The sequence below is a fragment of the Cyclospora cayetanensis genome, unplaced genomic scaffold (assembly GCF_002999335.1).
Source record: "Cyclospora cayetanensis isolate NF1_C8 unplaced genomic scaffold, CcayRef3 CcayRef3_contig_15, whole genome shotgun sequence".
NCBI classification, from domain to species: Eukaryota; Apicomplexa; class Conoidasida; order Eucoccidiorida; family Eimeriidae; genus Cyclospora; species Cyclospora cayetanensis.
The window spans coordinates 257,904-272,388 of NW_020312092.1; the positions used below are offsets into that span (position 1 = coordinate 257,904).

Genomic DNA, 14,485 nt, shown 5'->3' on the forward strand with positions numbered 1-14,485 from the left:
TAGCATGTCCGCAAGCATTAGCCACTTGCAGAGCCACTCAGACGGGATGTGTGGTCAAAACTTCTCTTACTGCGTTGTCGAGCTTTCCGTGTAGGGACTCTACCTCAACTCTGCCACCGCCTGCTTCTGTCGCCAGAGGGCATTGCCTCTTGCCTGTCGTCAAAAAAACATCAAGCTATTAAAGGACCGAATAAGTTACTCAAGTTCAGACAACTGCTTTAGGAGAACCTGACATCCTGGTGCAACCACAGCCAGTGGATTAGTGAGAAACAGCTGCTCCAAACCACGCGGTGCTACCAGCTGTAACATTCATTCTAATGTTTTGGTCGGGAGCAAAGCAGCCCCAGACTACACACAAGCTCAAGAAAAGGTTCCCTTCTCAATGAAGCTTCCTTTTCCCCCTGATCATGCCCTTCAGGGCTCCATAAGAAGGGAGTTGGACAACAAGGGTACGTGTTGGTGCAACCTTGAAGCATCTCAATCATACACAGTTACTTGCACATGGCGTCAAGCGGGAACACATACTCGTAATTGCAACTTCCTGTATCAAGCAAACGCTACTCCGTTAATAAACTTGGTGGAGAAAGAGCCAATCCGATTAATAAATCCTTGGCTTACTCCTAGTTAAATATAACTAGTGTAGTAGTGTCCTCAAGTTTGGCCTGGCTGGCCACTGCAGGCATGTACATCGGATAACGAGTGCCGCACCTGGCGAAAGTCTCGTACAGCCTTGACCTAACCACTCTAAAAATATGTGACTATTTTTTTGAGCACTATTTACTAGCTAGCCAATGCAGCTGCCAACGGAATATTTGAGTAGATGTGCTGAATACTGAGGCAGCAATCAATCGGACAAAGGGAAGCATAAATAAATGGTAAGCGTATTTGAGCTCCACATGAACAGACTGGTTGCATTGCCTAAAATGGACTACACAAATACAGCGCTAACTATACGAGCAAACTTGAGATTCGATGAGTTGAACCCGGATGAGTTGCTTGGAGTTTTGCGTTTGGCAATGTGAGACCACCGACGTAAACGGTGCAGCCCTTCCCTGTTCCTTTTCAATTTCATGTATCTTCAATTGTGTCTGTAAGAGGAAAAAGGCTGTACGGTACACCTTTTGGTTTAGAGGTCTTTCTCACAACAGTGTGCAGGCTTTGACGCCACATGAAGACAACAGGACATACCGTGGGCAGTGTGACAGATGTTGCTCCTCTCTGCATGCTACGTTTCAATGTGTATTAACATACTCATTTTGTATCTCAAAATACATTCCGGATATTGTGTCATGCGATGTCTGATCAAAGTTTTGCAATACCAACGTCGCATTGAGTAGTTTCCGTGTTTAGGAAGACTACCGTGCGGGGCTCTTAAGCTGGACACAACAGATACCGCAACAAAAATCGACAGACGCTGAAGCTCAAAATCCGCTTGTCGTTTGATACTTTGTGAAAGGACCGGGTGGATGTGAAGCTCTTAAAGCACACCGGTCTTTTGTATTTGCGCTTGACGCACACAACCAGCTGCCTGTGATCCGAGCAATGAAGAAAATGGCAAGTTCATGCAAGAGGCGATGTCACTTCTGTCGGTGCATTACCTACTATACCCTCCACTATTATCCCTAAAAACGAAAATGCAGTTGATCTTGGCACTGTGGGTGATTACACAGGGAAGACCTGCAAGAGGTGGGGAGGGCATATTGATGAGAAATAGACTAATAGCTGAGAAGCAATACCCATAACCTTTTCAAAGCTGCTTGTTTTTGCATTCTTTTCGACGTCGACGAGTTGGGAATGTGCGGAGTGCAGTACAGAAGTTTTCTTCCAGGATGCTCCAATGACTCAAGTTCCTGAATCAAATAACACCTGAAATGCGTGCATCAATGGTTGAAAAACTTTTAAAAGCGCTGTTTTGTCCTCAAAGTCACGAAAGTGCCCATATTTCCGTGGTTCGACCTCCCCAAGCAGTTTCGTCCAACGGGGTGTGGTATTGAAAGCATCTGTCGGCAGCATCGTCAACGCATTCGTCGTAGTCAGGTTAGATAACCTTGATCGCTTATTTTTCATAAATATAGTAGATTCTTGTATGCATCGCGCTTCTCTCATGTGTGCTTGACGGCGCTGCCGTGCAAACACCCCAGCCCTAGGAAAACCGACGAGCGTTCAACCAGGAGAATCCGCATTCTTGCGATTACGGTTAACACTAATAATTTTTGACACTTTTAGAGAATGCAGTGCACGAAGCGGTTTTGATAATTGTTTGGATGAGAAGAACGTTCCCAAGACATGCAAAAAATGGACCACTGATTGTAGAAGTTGCTAACCGACACCCAGCAATGCATACGGACTCTACTGCCAGTTGGGAGCATAGAGTTACGTCTGCTAAAAACTGTCTTCTCCCTTACACTGCCGTAGCTGGGCATTCGTACGTTTTTTCTCGCCCAGGAGAATTTGTCGAATCACTTCTCCAATAATTCTACTGCCCCGGCCCCGCGGTGGCTTCGTCCTCGTGGACCACGTTAGATCGCGGTGATGCCGCAGGCGCTGAGACCTTGTTCACGCTCTGCTGCACACATTCCACCCTTTTCGCCAGAAAATTCTTTTCCAAGTAGCTTATTACCTTGACTTTGTTTTTGGCTGCCCGAAGATTGCTCCAAAGGGCTCGGTCAGCCAGCGGGAGTCAAACGCACACACCATAGTGAACCTGGACGACGTCGGCGGTGTTCTGCATTCATTTCCAGAAAAATACCATTTCGCGCTTACACTTATGTCAAGCGGCTGTTTCAGTATTTGCGCTCGTTTTTAAAAACCCTGTTGCGTTCGTTCAGACGCAGCAGTGCAGGATCACGCACGCCGTGCTACCAGCAACCACTGTGCCGGTGGTGCCCACCCGAAGAAACACCGACGAGGACATCTTTTATTATTTTTGCTGAAAATTTGTTGTTCACCGCAAGTAACGGGACCATCTGCGAGTCCCTGGGGCTTTGGGAGCGGCTGAGCTCACACTGGGTATTTTGTGGGAAAACAGTCCACCTCCCAGGCCCATGGCAGTGCAAGAAACTTTAATTCCTGAAGCCATGAAGGAGCCAGCTTCAATGAGTCCCCCTTCCCTCAGGGAGAGCAGAGGCATCGTTTTGGGTAGTCTGGAGCATCTCCGTACAATACGATCTCATGTCGCTGAAGCGCACACAGGCGCCCAAGCCCGAGGTCACTCGGAGTTACTGGAGACGGTTCCCAGTCTTGACGCGCTGGTGGAGAGCTTGAAAACCTGCGAAGTGGCAGCGGAAGCAGCGCGAGCACTTGGCGAGCACCTGCTGTCCGATGTCTGTGTGGAAGGCGTCTTTGGCAAGCAGCCGGGAGAGGGCCATGTACCCCCAGCTGCAGCGGGATCAGCAGCAGAAAGCCCTTCAAGATCTAGCCGACACTCCAGTGCAACATGCCTTTCTCGCGACTTTCTGCCCTGTGATGACGCTGACGCGGGGACGACGGTGCGGACTCTCTGTGCTCCCGCCGATCTCCCAGCCAGTGGCTTCAGCCTGTTGATGGGAAATATGTTATTGCCCCCCCCAAAGAGGGCTTGCTCCAGAGACACGCCATTCCAACACACCATCGACCCTTTGCTCTTAACGCCTCGTAGCTCGCGGGAAAGCAGCTCCCTTGACCTCGCGGAGGTGCAGCCTGAAGTGCCCGCAGCTGCCGGTAAAAAAAGGCGCAAGGCAAACTTCCTCCCCGCCACACTTTCCAGTGTACGCAGCGAAAGTCATGCCTCCCCTCCCGCTGCTCAGCATCTCGCGCCGCCGCTAAGCGACGATTCTGCCGAGAAGCAACAGCGGCCTGTCCGTTTCCTCAAACGACAACGGCACCCAAGGGGCTCCAAGAAATCTCGCATGAGCCAAAGGCTGGAATCCTTCAGACGGGAGGCACGCGAGGCTCTTAAATCCCAGCAGAACGCCACAGTAATGGAAATATTCGGCTGTATTGACAGCCACATCCGTACACTGCGGGGATGCCCAATGAGCCCCTTAGAACTCGACCAGTGGATTATTTCGGTCGTGGACAAGTGCCTGCCCCTGAAAGGCGAAGATGCACAGGCAGTAGAAGCAGTGCTCGACATGGAAGGCATCCGCAAACTCAAGGCTTCTTTGCACAGTAGGCCTCATAGCGGCGAGGCATTTCTAGACCTCATCGCGCTCTCCAGACTGTGCAAGCACATTCCTGGTGTCTGCTTCGACAAGTGGAATCTGGGTACGCGCGCAAGCACAGAACCCTTGTCTTCCCCTCGCTTGCTCCTTTCCTCGCAGAGCGCGAATCCATGCCTGTCCTTCCGTGTCTTGCAGCCTACTTCTCCTCTCTTTCCAGCCTCCCTATCGCCAGTTCGTGTTGCGTTGAGCCGTGCGGCGCGCCGTTTGTGCACATAGATACGTAGACACACATACACACATACATACATACACACACATACATACATACATACACATAGACACACACACATACATACATACGTACACATACAACACATGCACACATACACATACACACACATACATACACACACATACATACACACACATACACATACATACACATACAACACATTTACATACCTACACATACACACATATACATACACATACACACATATACCTACACATACAACACATATACATACACATACAACACATATACATACACATACACACATATACATACACATGCATACATACATACACACACACACATACACATACCTACACATACCTACACATACACACATATACATACACATACACACATATACATACACATGCATACATACACACGTACACACATACACACGTACACACATACACATATACACATACACCCACACCCACACACACACACAGACATTTTTTGGTGTGCTGCGATTTTCCTGCAGGCTGGATAGCAACGTGGCGAGAGTCACGGCGGCCCGTTCACAAGCATTTCAGCGCAAAAAAGTATGGTTTTTTCCAAGCCCGGGAGTTTGCGATCCGATACAGGAAGAGGATGACGGCTGGCTTGTGGGGTGTTCACGGGGAGGGGTCCTCTGGGGAGCAGAGCTGCTCGAAGGATCCCGCACGAGGTGGAGGCTTTGAAGCGCAAAGGGAGCCGCCGCACTTCCAGAACCTTCGCGCTATTGCGCGACGTACAAGGCCAAAGATGGAAGAAGGAAGCTCGGAAGGATGCCCACATGCGGCTGCTGCTATGAGGCCTGCTGAGGCAGCAGTAGCGAGAGGCGCTGCCTCAGCGGCTAGGGAGAAGAGACAGCTGCCAAGCCGCCAAGAGGCCGAGGCAGGGAGTGCAGCTATTCCGTGCCCTCTCGCGAGCGAAAATATACTCCCAGTGCCCGCTGCGGCTGTAGAAGAGGCTGGTGCAGCAGCGCAGCTCTCCTTGTCGCTGACCTCGACTCGTCTCCCTGGCGGCTTTCCAGATTTCGACAAGACCATAAGGCTCGCGGGAGACGCGTGCTGCCTCTCTAAGGCTCAAATAACCTTCCTGGTAGAGCGCATGCCCCGAGTTGAGCGAGTCAGTTTTGACTACACCAACCAAAGGTATGCGGATACTCTTTTTGCTGGCTAGAGCGCACAGACTGCCACCCGGGCTAGCAGCCGTGCGAATTGGCCGTTGAGCTGCCTGCAGAAATGCGCCTTTTCTGCCTCTTTAAACTCTCCCTGCAGAGAAAAAGCCTCTCTTCGGTGACATCCGCTGTGCTGTGCACCCTCCGTGCGTTCGTGCTGCAGCTGGATCGCGCAGTGGAAGCAAAATGGACGTACAACTTACCGCCGTTTCGCTGTCAGTAAACTTGGATTCTCCGAGGCTCACAGGCTGGCCGTAGAATTCAAGGCCAAATTCTTCAGAGAACCGCAGTTCCCTCCCGCTGCTGCTGGCGGCGTGCCCGTGCGCAGCACTAGCCATGGCAACAGCAGATATTGCAGCAGTCCCAGTGCTGCAATAGCTGACGACACGACGGTGGCTGTAGCGGAGCTGCCTTCAAAGAAAAGATGCGCGCCTCCCCCAAAGCAACGGCTGCAGCAGCAGCACCTGCTGCAGCCGTCCGCGGTTAGGGGGCAGAGGACGAGGCCTGCAAGGGGTTCGCCTGCGTGCCTTCATCAGTTTGAGCTTCTTGAGTATGCCACGCTGTACGAAATCGACCAGAAGGAGTGCGCTGCTTTTCCAGGGAACCGACGAGGGCGCTTAGAGGGAGACGGCTCTCTAGGAGAGAAGCACTTCGTTTCTCAGAGGCACGCTTTGCGCGAGCAGAGCTACACAGGGGAGGCAGCGACGGAGTACGAAGCAACGCAGCGGCCAATATATTTTGCTGTAGAGACACCTGGGAATAGCGGGCTTGCTTCGCTGGAGCCCATGATTCGTTCTCCCAATGGAGGCAGCGCTACCCTGGGGTGTCCTTCGGAAGAGGGATGGCAGAGTAGCACGCGCTTCGAGAGAAATTCAACGATGTCAACACCCACCAATCACGCAGAAACGTCTGCCGACTTCTTTCCCACCCGCAACTCCTCTCCCACCCGCAGCTCCTCTCCCCAAATGGAGCTACCAGCGGCCTCCGAAACTTGCACCCCTGCCGCAGAATCGGAAGATGCTCGCAGCCAAGTCGGGCAGCAGCGCGAACTGCAGAGACTTCTGCTGCAGCTGCTAGAGGCTTTTTCTCACAAATCCAATGACTTAAAGGCAGAAAACTCCCAGCACCAGCTGCGGCATGAGCAACCTTCTGCCGCTGCGCTGGGGATGGCCCCGCACAGCTCGCAAGCTGCATCCAGCGGAGCAGCACAAGAATCGGTTCCCAAAGTCGCCATGCTGCAGTTCGCGCTCAAGGCGCTCCTGGTGGAGCTTGCAACAAATGGCCTAGAAGATCTTGAGCTGCCCGCCGACAAACACCTTACCTGCATAGAGCTCATCGACTATCATGTGCAGCAAGTGGATCAGAGTGCGGGAGGGGAGACTTTGGAATCGTATGCTGAGCTGTTCTCGGGATTCTTAAGGGATTCTGCGCAGCTCTCTTCCTTGTCGGCTGAATCGAGACAAGGCCTTTTGCACGCTCTTGAGGCTCTCTTCATGCAACAAGAGCAACAAAAGGAGCAACAGCAGCAGGTGGCAACTCGAGAAGAGATGCTGCAGTTTCGGGAAGCTCAGGAGGTTCGGAGCCAGAAAAAGCTGCCCCAACAGCAGATTCTGTCACTGGAAGCAGTAGAAGGGCAGCAGCAGCTTGCCCAACTTCGTGCTATAATGCAGCTGCACTTTGGACAAGGAGCAAAAACACACGGCGTGCATGCAGCAGCAGCAAGATCTCCTCTAGCGGAGCTCCCAAACAGCGCTTCTCGGAGTGAACCATACGGTTCTGATGCTACTGCTACTACTCAGCAGGACCAGCAGGGTCTGTGGCTGCAGCACGAATTATTGCTGCTTCAGCAGCAGCCAGTAGAGGCTGCATCGGGAGAGGGCTGTGTTAGTAATAAGGTTCCTCCCACTGCAGCATCCCGTGCAAACGATTTTTTTTGAGCAGTTTCAAACGCTCCTGCTTTTTGAAAACTGGTTTTAACGTTCCACGTCTTTGGCCCTGCTTCTGTTGTGCTGACAGCTCACCTGCGGATGAGGCGCTTCTATTGCGTTTTGCAGAGAGGGGGAAGGCAGGCTGTGAAGGCAACCGCCGGAGACCCTGCAGTAGGGCCTAATGAGCTCTCACTTACTAGTGGACTGCTGCAAGGAAGGCTGTGTGACATTTGGGAGGAAGAGCGGTGCCAATGAAAACTGGTCCAGCAGTTGCTGCACCGCGAAAGCAAGCAGACATTTCTCATTAGTGCGGAGTGAAGTTACCTTGAGGCCAGCCACTTGGGTATTAGCCTGGCAAACGTAGCACTTTAGAGACTTGAGTCGGTGAGCAATATGTATCGGAGAGGAAAGCGGGTTTCATTGAAAGCCTTGGGTTGGAATAAGGAAATCGCACGCCCTGGCAGCTGCCAGATAGACCTCAGAAGCGTATAAAAGGACAATAATTGGCCTTCATACAAATCAGAAAACTGCTTCTAGACAAACGCCAAGAAAATGCGCGTGCTTATGCCCGACTGTGCTGTTACTGTTGCCTCTGCTGTTGCGTACTAAAAGGACACGGGCACAAGCAGGACCCTGCAGCAGCGAGCTTGGTCAATTACCGTGAAGCCCAAGTAAGGGAAAAGTCGATTATTCGGCTTGAATTCTTTCAAAAGCTATGTTTAACAATGTCCAGCCATGCGTTGCAGAGGTCTGTACACCTTTAGGCGTCTTTGCAAATGCCTTAGGACGTATGTAAACAGTCAGCAGTGCATTCGGCATGCCGATTCTCATATGGATGTCCAAGCACCTTGCAGAGCAACAGAAGGGAGCGTATAGCGAAAGAAACGCGTTGGGTATTGCTTGAAGTTCCTCCGAGTAAATGAGAACTCAGTAAAACAGCCGATTCGCTAAAAGGGAACCCTCATAGAGCCTACGCTGCGTTGTCTGCCAGTTTTGGATGAAATATGCACATAGAGTGCAGCCAAAAAGTGCAAAGAGATCGTCGCGGGTGAAGTTCAGCAGTTTAGTACATTAGTGAGCCGAAATTTTGTCCGGTGGTTGTCTTGCAAGGAAGACGGTTGATGGCTCGGAACAGTAGGAGTTAAGAGAAATGATTTTTCTCTCGAACCCAATGGAAGGAAAGCGCGCCTTTATTATCCATGTCGCTTAAATTCAATGTCGCACTCTAATAGGTGCTCTGACCGTCGTCAACGTGGCGGCCGTCCAGCAGAGCACTATTAAGACCTGAGGTTTTGTCTTCTCCAGGAGGTTCGCCCGTAGAACGCGCATCTCTGGGGATATATATACATATATATACACCGCAATTTTGCCCGTCCCCTTTTGCTGGCTCCTTGATGTAGAGCCGCGCTGAAGGGTGAACCGACACAGACTCGCCGTTGCCATAGAGTGACTTGTGGAGAGCGGAGAGCCCTCGGGGCCCGCAAGCTACGGGGGGGCTTTTAGAGTTTTTCTTATCCTGCGTCCGCTAATGTTGCTTATATTTGTGTTTATGCGTTTCCACTCTACCGCCACTCACCTGTTAACTGTAGGTTTCTTCGGGTGTCCTGCGATAAAGCTTCCCTTTTCATCTTTGTAGCTCGCGTTTCCTCCATCCCGTCTCTAGGCTGCTTTCTTTGACGATCCGGTGGGACTAAAGGACCGGCTTGGGCTGCCGACACATTTCTTCGGTCGGATGAAGCGTGAGGATTTCATGGGAATCGCGTGTTTCCATGGATAGTTCCATGTTTCGGTGGCCAGAGGCTCATCGCCTCGAAGAGGTGGCCGCAGAGGAACGGACCACACTACTCAGTAAGGAGCGGCGGTGTCTAAAGGGTTAAGAGGGCCACCCCTACGCTGGTACTTCGGCGAGCGAAGGGGGCGTTAAGTGCTGATCGGTGCTGCCTTTGTCGCTTTGTGGTGTATGGGCAGCTCAAGTCGAAACGGCGCTCCTATTGTTGCTGCATCTGAGGGAAGAAGCTCTAAAACAGGAGATCCTAAGAGATGAAGCGCTGTCCCGGTGGCTAAGGAGTCTTCTGCCTCAGCTAACTCCACTTCATGAGCTTGATCGCCTTTCACATTGCCCTATCCCCTTGGCAATCCAAAAGTATGTATGCGCCTCCCCCCCCTCCCCGCCTCCCCATCAAACAGACTCAAACTCCGCCATGCCGCCCTAGGATCCGAGACGCTTTCCCTAAGAATTTGTACGCCGCTCACGCAGCCTGCGCGACGCGGCTCAGTCACGAACTGCTCGGCCCGCTGCCGTGATGTGTTCTCTCCTCTGCTTGTGGTGTTATTGCAGGCTTTTACTCCGGCTGTTTCTGCGCCTTGCACAGCTGCAGCAAGGGGATTCGCAGATTCAGCAGCAGCTGCGCCTACCGAGCACTGCATGCCTGGATGTTTGCTTGTGCTGGGAGGCCGCGGATGCTGATCTGTCTCATGCAGTTGCTGCGGCTCTGCTTGCCGCCCTAAAGCCCGCAAAGCGGCAGCAGCTAGCAGACGAATTGAGGGAGGTCATCCCCTCAGCAATTGACCATGCAACTGGTGCGATCTCAGCGCTCTCCAGAAGGCCCGAGCGCCCACTGGTTCCGACGCGTCCAGCTGCAGAGGGAGGAGAAGGAGTGCAGGAGGCGTGGCAGGAAGCAGCAGCTGTTGCGCTGCACGCCTTGATCGATGCTCTAGCGACGCTGCGAGTGGCCACCTGCTGCTTGCCGAATGCTTTCGCACTGCAGCTTTGGGAAGGGTTCAATGATGCGGACGGAGATACCGCATCCACAGACAGGCCGGGACTAAACTTCATGGCGCAACGACTCGCAGCTCCTAAGGACCCTTTCTCTGCTCCCTTGAGGGCCGCATATGCAGTTACAGTACGCCACTAGGCGCTAGTCTGAACGTCTCTCTCTCTCTCTGTATCTCTCTCTATCTCTTTATCTCTCTCACTCTCTCTCTCTTTCACTTTATCTCTCTCTCTTTATCTCTCTCTTTCACCTTATCTCACTCTCTTTATCTCTCTCTCTTTCACTCTCTCTCTCTCTTTCACTTTATCTCTCTCTCTTTATCTCTCTCTCTTTATCTCTCTCTTTCACCTTATCTCACTCTCTTTATCTCTCTCTCTGAACGGGTTGCTTTTTAACACCTGGTCACCTGTCGAAAGAGGCCGTAGACCCAGGGGACCACTTGTTGATGAGACTCGTTGTGTTCTGTACAGAAGTCGGCTTGAGGGCAGCAAGATGTTCGCGCAAGTGCAGTGTTTCTTGCGCTTCAGGGTGTGGTGTAAACTTGGAGAGTGTTGGGGGAGGGGGCATACGGCATAGGTGTGTTGGCGAATGGTTCCCTTTCCTGCGTGTCTCCGCAGTCACAAGCCCCTTGGTACTGCGCGTCAGACTCCCTCCTGCCTCTCCGGCTGCAGCAGGCAGCAGAGAGAGTCCGCCGGCTGGCGTGCAGCTGCCTGGTGGGGGCCTCTGCAGCAGTAAGCCACAATGTGCGGGAAACGCTGAGTCAAGACTCCAGCACGCGTCAAAGCAGACGATCGATCCAACAAGCAGAGGACCTGTTACAGCATTGGGGAGATTCGCTCTTGCAGCTCTTTGAAGTACATGCCGTACATACCCTAAGTCGTGGGCAGCCTCTCTCTCTCTCCGGAGGCGTGAATCTTAAGCACTTTTTTCCGCAACGCTTCACACACATACACACGGAAAGCCGTTCCTCGGACGCCGCTTGGGGCATGCGGCATCACCATCTCTAGCAGAAGAAGCAGTCCCTGGGGGAATATTCGCCCTGTACCTGCAGTGCGAATATGGTTGCCTCTGTCGATAGAATGGTCTTCGACGTCTTAGTTTTGCACTTTGAAAACCCCTCGTAGAGTACAGGTTCCAAGCGGCGGCGAGGGTCCCTCTCGGCTGCATGCGCTTGAACGTAAGAGGCAAGTGCTTCTCTTTGCTGCAACGCAGGCATGCTATTTGGAAGGCGGGGCAACCGAGTGCGTTGCCGAGGATTTGGAGGCGGCTGGCATTCGCCAGCTACAGCAGCTCTGGCGTTCTCTCAATATGTGCGCCGTCCTATCATGAGTGCCTCTCTTTTAACTGTTCTGGCTGTCTTGTGCCCTCTGGCATGCTGCGGCTGCTGTTGTTTGTCCTCCCTTAACTCAAAGGGTGGCCGAACTAGACGATCCGCGTGCGAGCTAAGGCCTCCCTAAGGAGCGGCGGGGGTTTGGTTTTTGTGCTTTGTATATGTATATGCCACGCAGAAACGCGGACCTTATGGATTATATTGAATCGATCGTTGCTCCACAGAAACCTGTAGGCGCCCTTAGTGGATGCAAAGTCTGATGGCGATCGTGGTGATGCGCTTTGACCTTATCGATGTTGATGTTGCTGCCAGCTGTACGTCCACAGTGCGTGGTGATGTGTTACACATGCATGTGTGTGCGTGTGTGGCGCTTTGACTGCCTTAGCAGGACAGTGCATCAGTCTCTTCTACAGCCCCTGCACCGTCGAGTGGTCAAGCAAAACAAGGAGACGGGCGCTGGGCTCTTTCACAAGAGGACGAAGCAACTGTGCAGTGAGTGGCATGACCGTAGGATGCAACGTCGATGATGCTAGAGAAGCTTTTCGAAGGGTTAGCTGGTATGCTGTCGAGTGCTGTAGCTAGCCTCTTGACCGCCAAGGGCTCCTTGAGAATTTTGCATCGCCGTTGCCCTCCGATGTCTCGGGCATTGTGCAATTTACTGCTGCCTCTGCGGATTCATCCGCGCTAACCTGCTCTGCTGCCAATAGTCAGGTGGGCATTCTTGCTCTTCCTGGTTCCTTTTGTGTTGATGCGTAGACAGTTGCAGGAGATGCTGCCCTCCTATGGCCAGGGATATCTGTATTTGGCGTTGAGGGAACAGAAGGGCGACGCAGATGAAGTTGTTTCTCTTCTCATGGAGAACATGCAGCCAGCAGCTCTTCGGAATGTGCCCGTCAAAGCCACACTTGAAGGCAATTACACCTCCTACTAAAGCTCAAGTCCCTGTGTTCTGATGCTCCGCTGCACAGCATTCGCAACGCTCGCTCGTCTCTGGCTTCAGTGGTTGTGCTGCCAGGGGGGTGCCTTGAACCTTTTAGGTGCAGCCCTGGCCTTTGACGATAACTCTGTACCCTAGATTAGGATGTGCAGGACGTGCTGCGTTCGAGATTTCGCAGATGCGGCGGCGTTGCTGGAGGCAGAAGAAAAGGGTTCAGCCCCTCCTCTAGGTTCAACGCCTGATGGCGCTGACCTTGAAAGACAAATTCTTGCTCTGGCGTACGCTAAGCCCCATATACGCTTCATCGCTGGCAGTACCAGCCACATACGCGTCGGCATTCCTGCTCTTTAAGTGGCGGCAGCTTCTGCCAGGGCAGCGCAGATCCTGCGCAGAGAAGCAGAAAGGATGCAGCGCAGCAACAAGCACAGCAGCGAAAGCTTAGAAATACCCGCCACACACACTTTGCACCTGCGCTGCAGAGAGAGAGCGGCAGAGGAGGCCTTGCTAGAGGACAGCGAGGTATCTGGCGGTTCGCTCTATGATGACGACGCCGATGAGGAGCTGCTGCTGGCTCAGGCTGCCGCTGCACCCTTTAGCCCCGCTGAAAGTCCGTACAGGCGGGTGCTTTGCAGGCGTTAGGGGTTCCAGGCTTCGTGATACAGAGAAATTCATGTTCTGGGGAGGGTTGTGACTCGGCTATTTTTCCGCACTTGGTTGTCTGATCGTCTTCACTGTCAATGCCAAAACTTTAGCTATTGAACTCAGGAAGCGACTGCACACACATTATGATTGAAGGCACATGTATAAATGGTCACATTAGTGCATTTCACCTTCGTCATTCAATCTCGTGCATCATCCACTGTGCACGTAGTGTATAGGGACCTTGCAGACGCATTGCGGCTTTGCGTTGCAGCTGAGGCTGAGGAAAGCTCTTCTGAGGAGGAGAAATGCAAGGAAGTTCCTGCTCCGGGTATGTTTCTTTTGGGAGATTCCTTTGAATCAGTAATCTGCTTGCCTCCCGGCTGAAGCTCTCCTGTCACACTGGTATTCGTGCTTCTACCCTTACTGGCCCTCGCTTTTTCTTTCGTGAGCACTCCTTCCTTGCCGCTGTGTCTTTGGCGACACGCCGGAACGCCTCTTACTGTGCTCGCTGCATGATTCCTTTTAGTATAAGCTGTATTCGGCGGTGCGTCTTTCTTGCGTGCGGGAGGGGAAAGTCTTGCTGCTTCGCTTTTGTGCCTCGGGTTCACAATTCTTAAGCTTTCGCCTCTTGAGACCAACGAAACGCTGGATGCTGCAAGCAAGCCCCACTAAGCGTTTGGTCTCATCTGCCTTAGGGCGTACGCCAGTTCGAGGGGGGACTCTGGCGGCTCGGAGGAAGGAAACAAACAAAGCGTCAATTGGAAATCATTCGCGGCGCAACCAGTAAGCAACACTGATGATGTGAAGGAGAGCTGGGCTTAGATAATTGGCTGTTGCTCTACGCTATTATGACGTTAAGTAGCGGCCACTGTGCCCTGTTGTTCTTCTGCCCTGCTGGAGTAGAAAGGGGTAGCACCAGCCGCACCATAAGGTGCTGACTGTCTTCTTTTACGCGTCTAAGAGCTGGCACAAAGAAGGGAAGCAACGCAAATTCAACTTGCCAACTCCCGCGATCTGTATGATGCGCGCATGCACGCTGAAAGGCTATATTCAGGTGTAACCCCAGAAACGTATCTTCACTGTTTTGGTATGCGGCAGATCATACTGCGTTGTTTGGGACTCTTGCTCTTTTTCGGACGACTGCAGGCGGAGACGCAAAATAGAGAGATGCATGGGCCCTTGAAGTGACACAAACTTTGAATGTGAACTTACTGCTGTCGGATGTGTATTGCCGCTTCCAGCACCTGACTGGCTTTCTATCTGAATACACGGCCG

The 14,485-nt window shown here is 52.3% G+C and overlaps 1 protein-coding gene across 1 annotated transcript; it reads left to right on the forward strand.

Moving 5' to 3' along the window:
• Positions 1-9,479: 9,479 nt before the first annotated feature.
• Positions 9,480-14,393, forward strand: LOC34617803 (the record flags this gene model as incomplete). The annotated part of the gene is made up of 10 exons (XM_026336839.1): positions 9,480-9,670; positions 9,866-10,430; positions 10,919-11,164; positions 12,017-12,123; positions 12,388-12,542; positions 12,747-12,846; positions 13,048-13,175; positions 13,482-13,542; positions 13,874-13,993; positions 14,357-14,393. Coding segments are annotated over 10 exons (1,710 nt in total), but the record flags the coding sequence as incomplete, so codon positions are not given.
• Between the last annotated feature and the right edge of the window lie 92 nt (positions 14,394-14,485).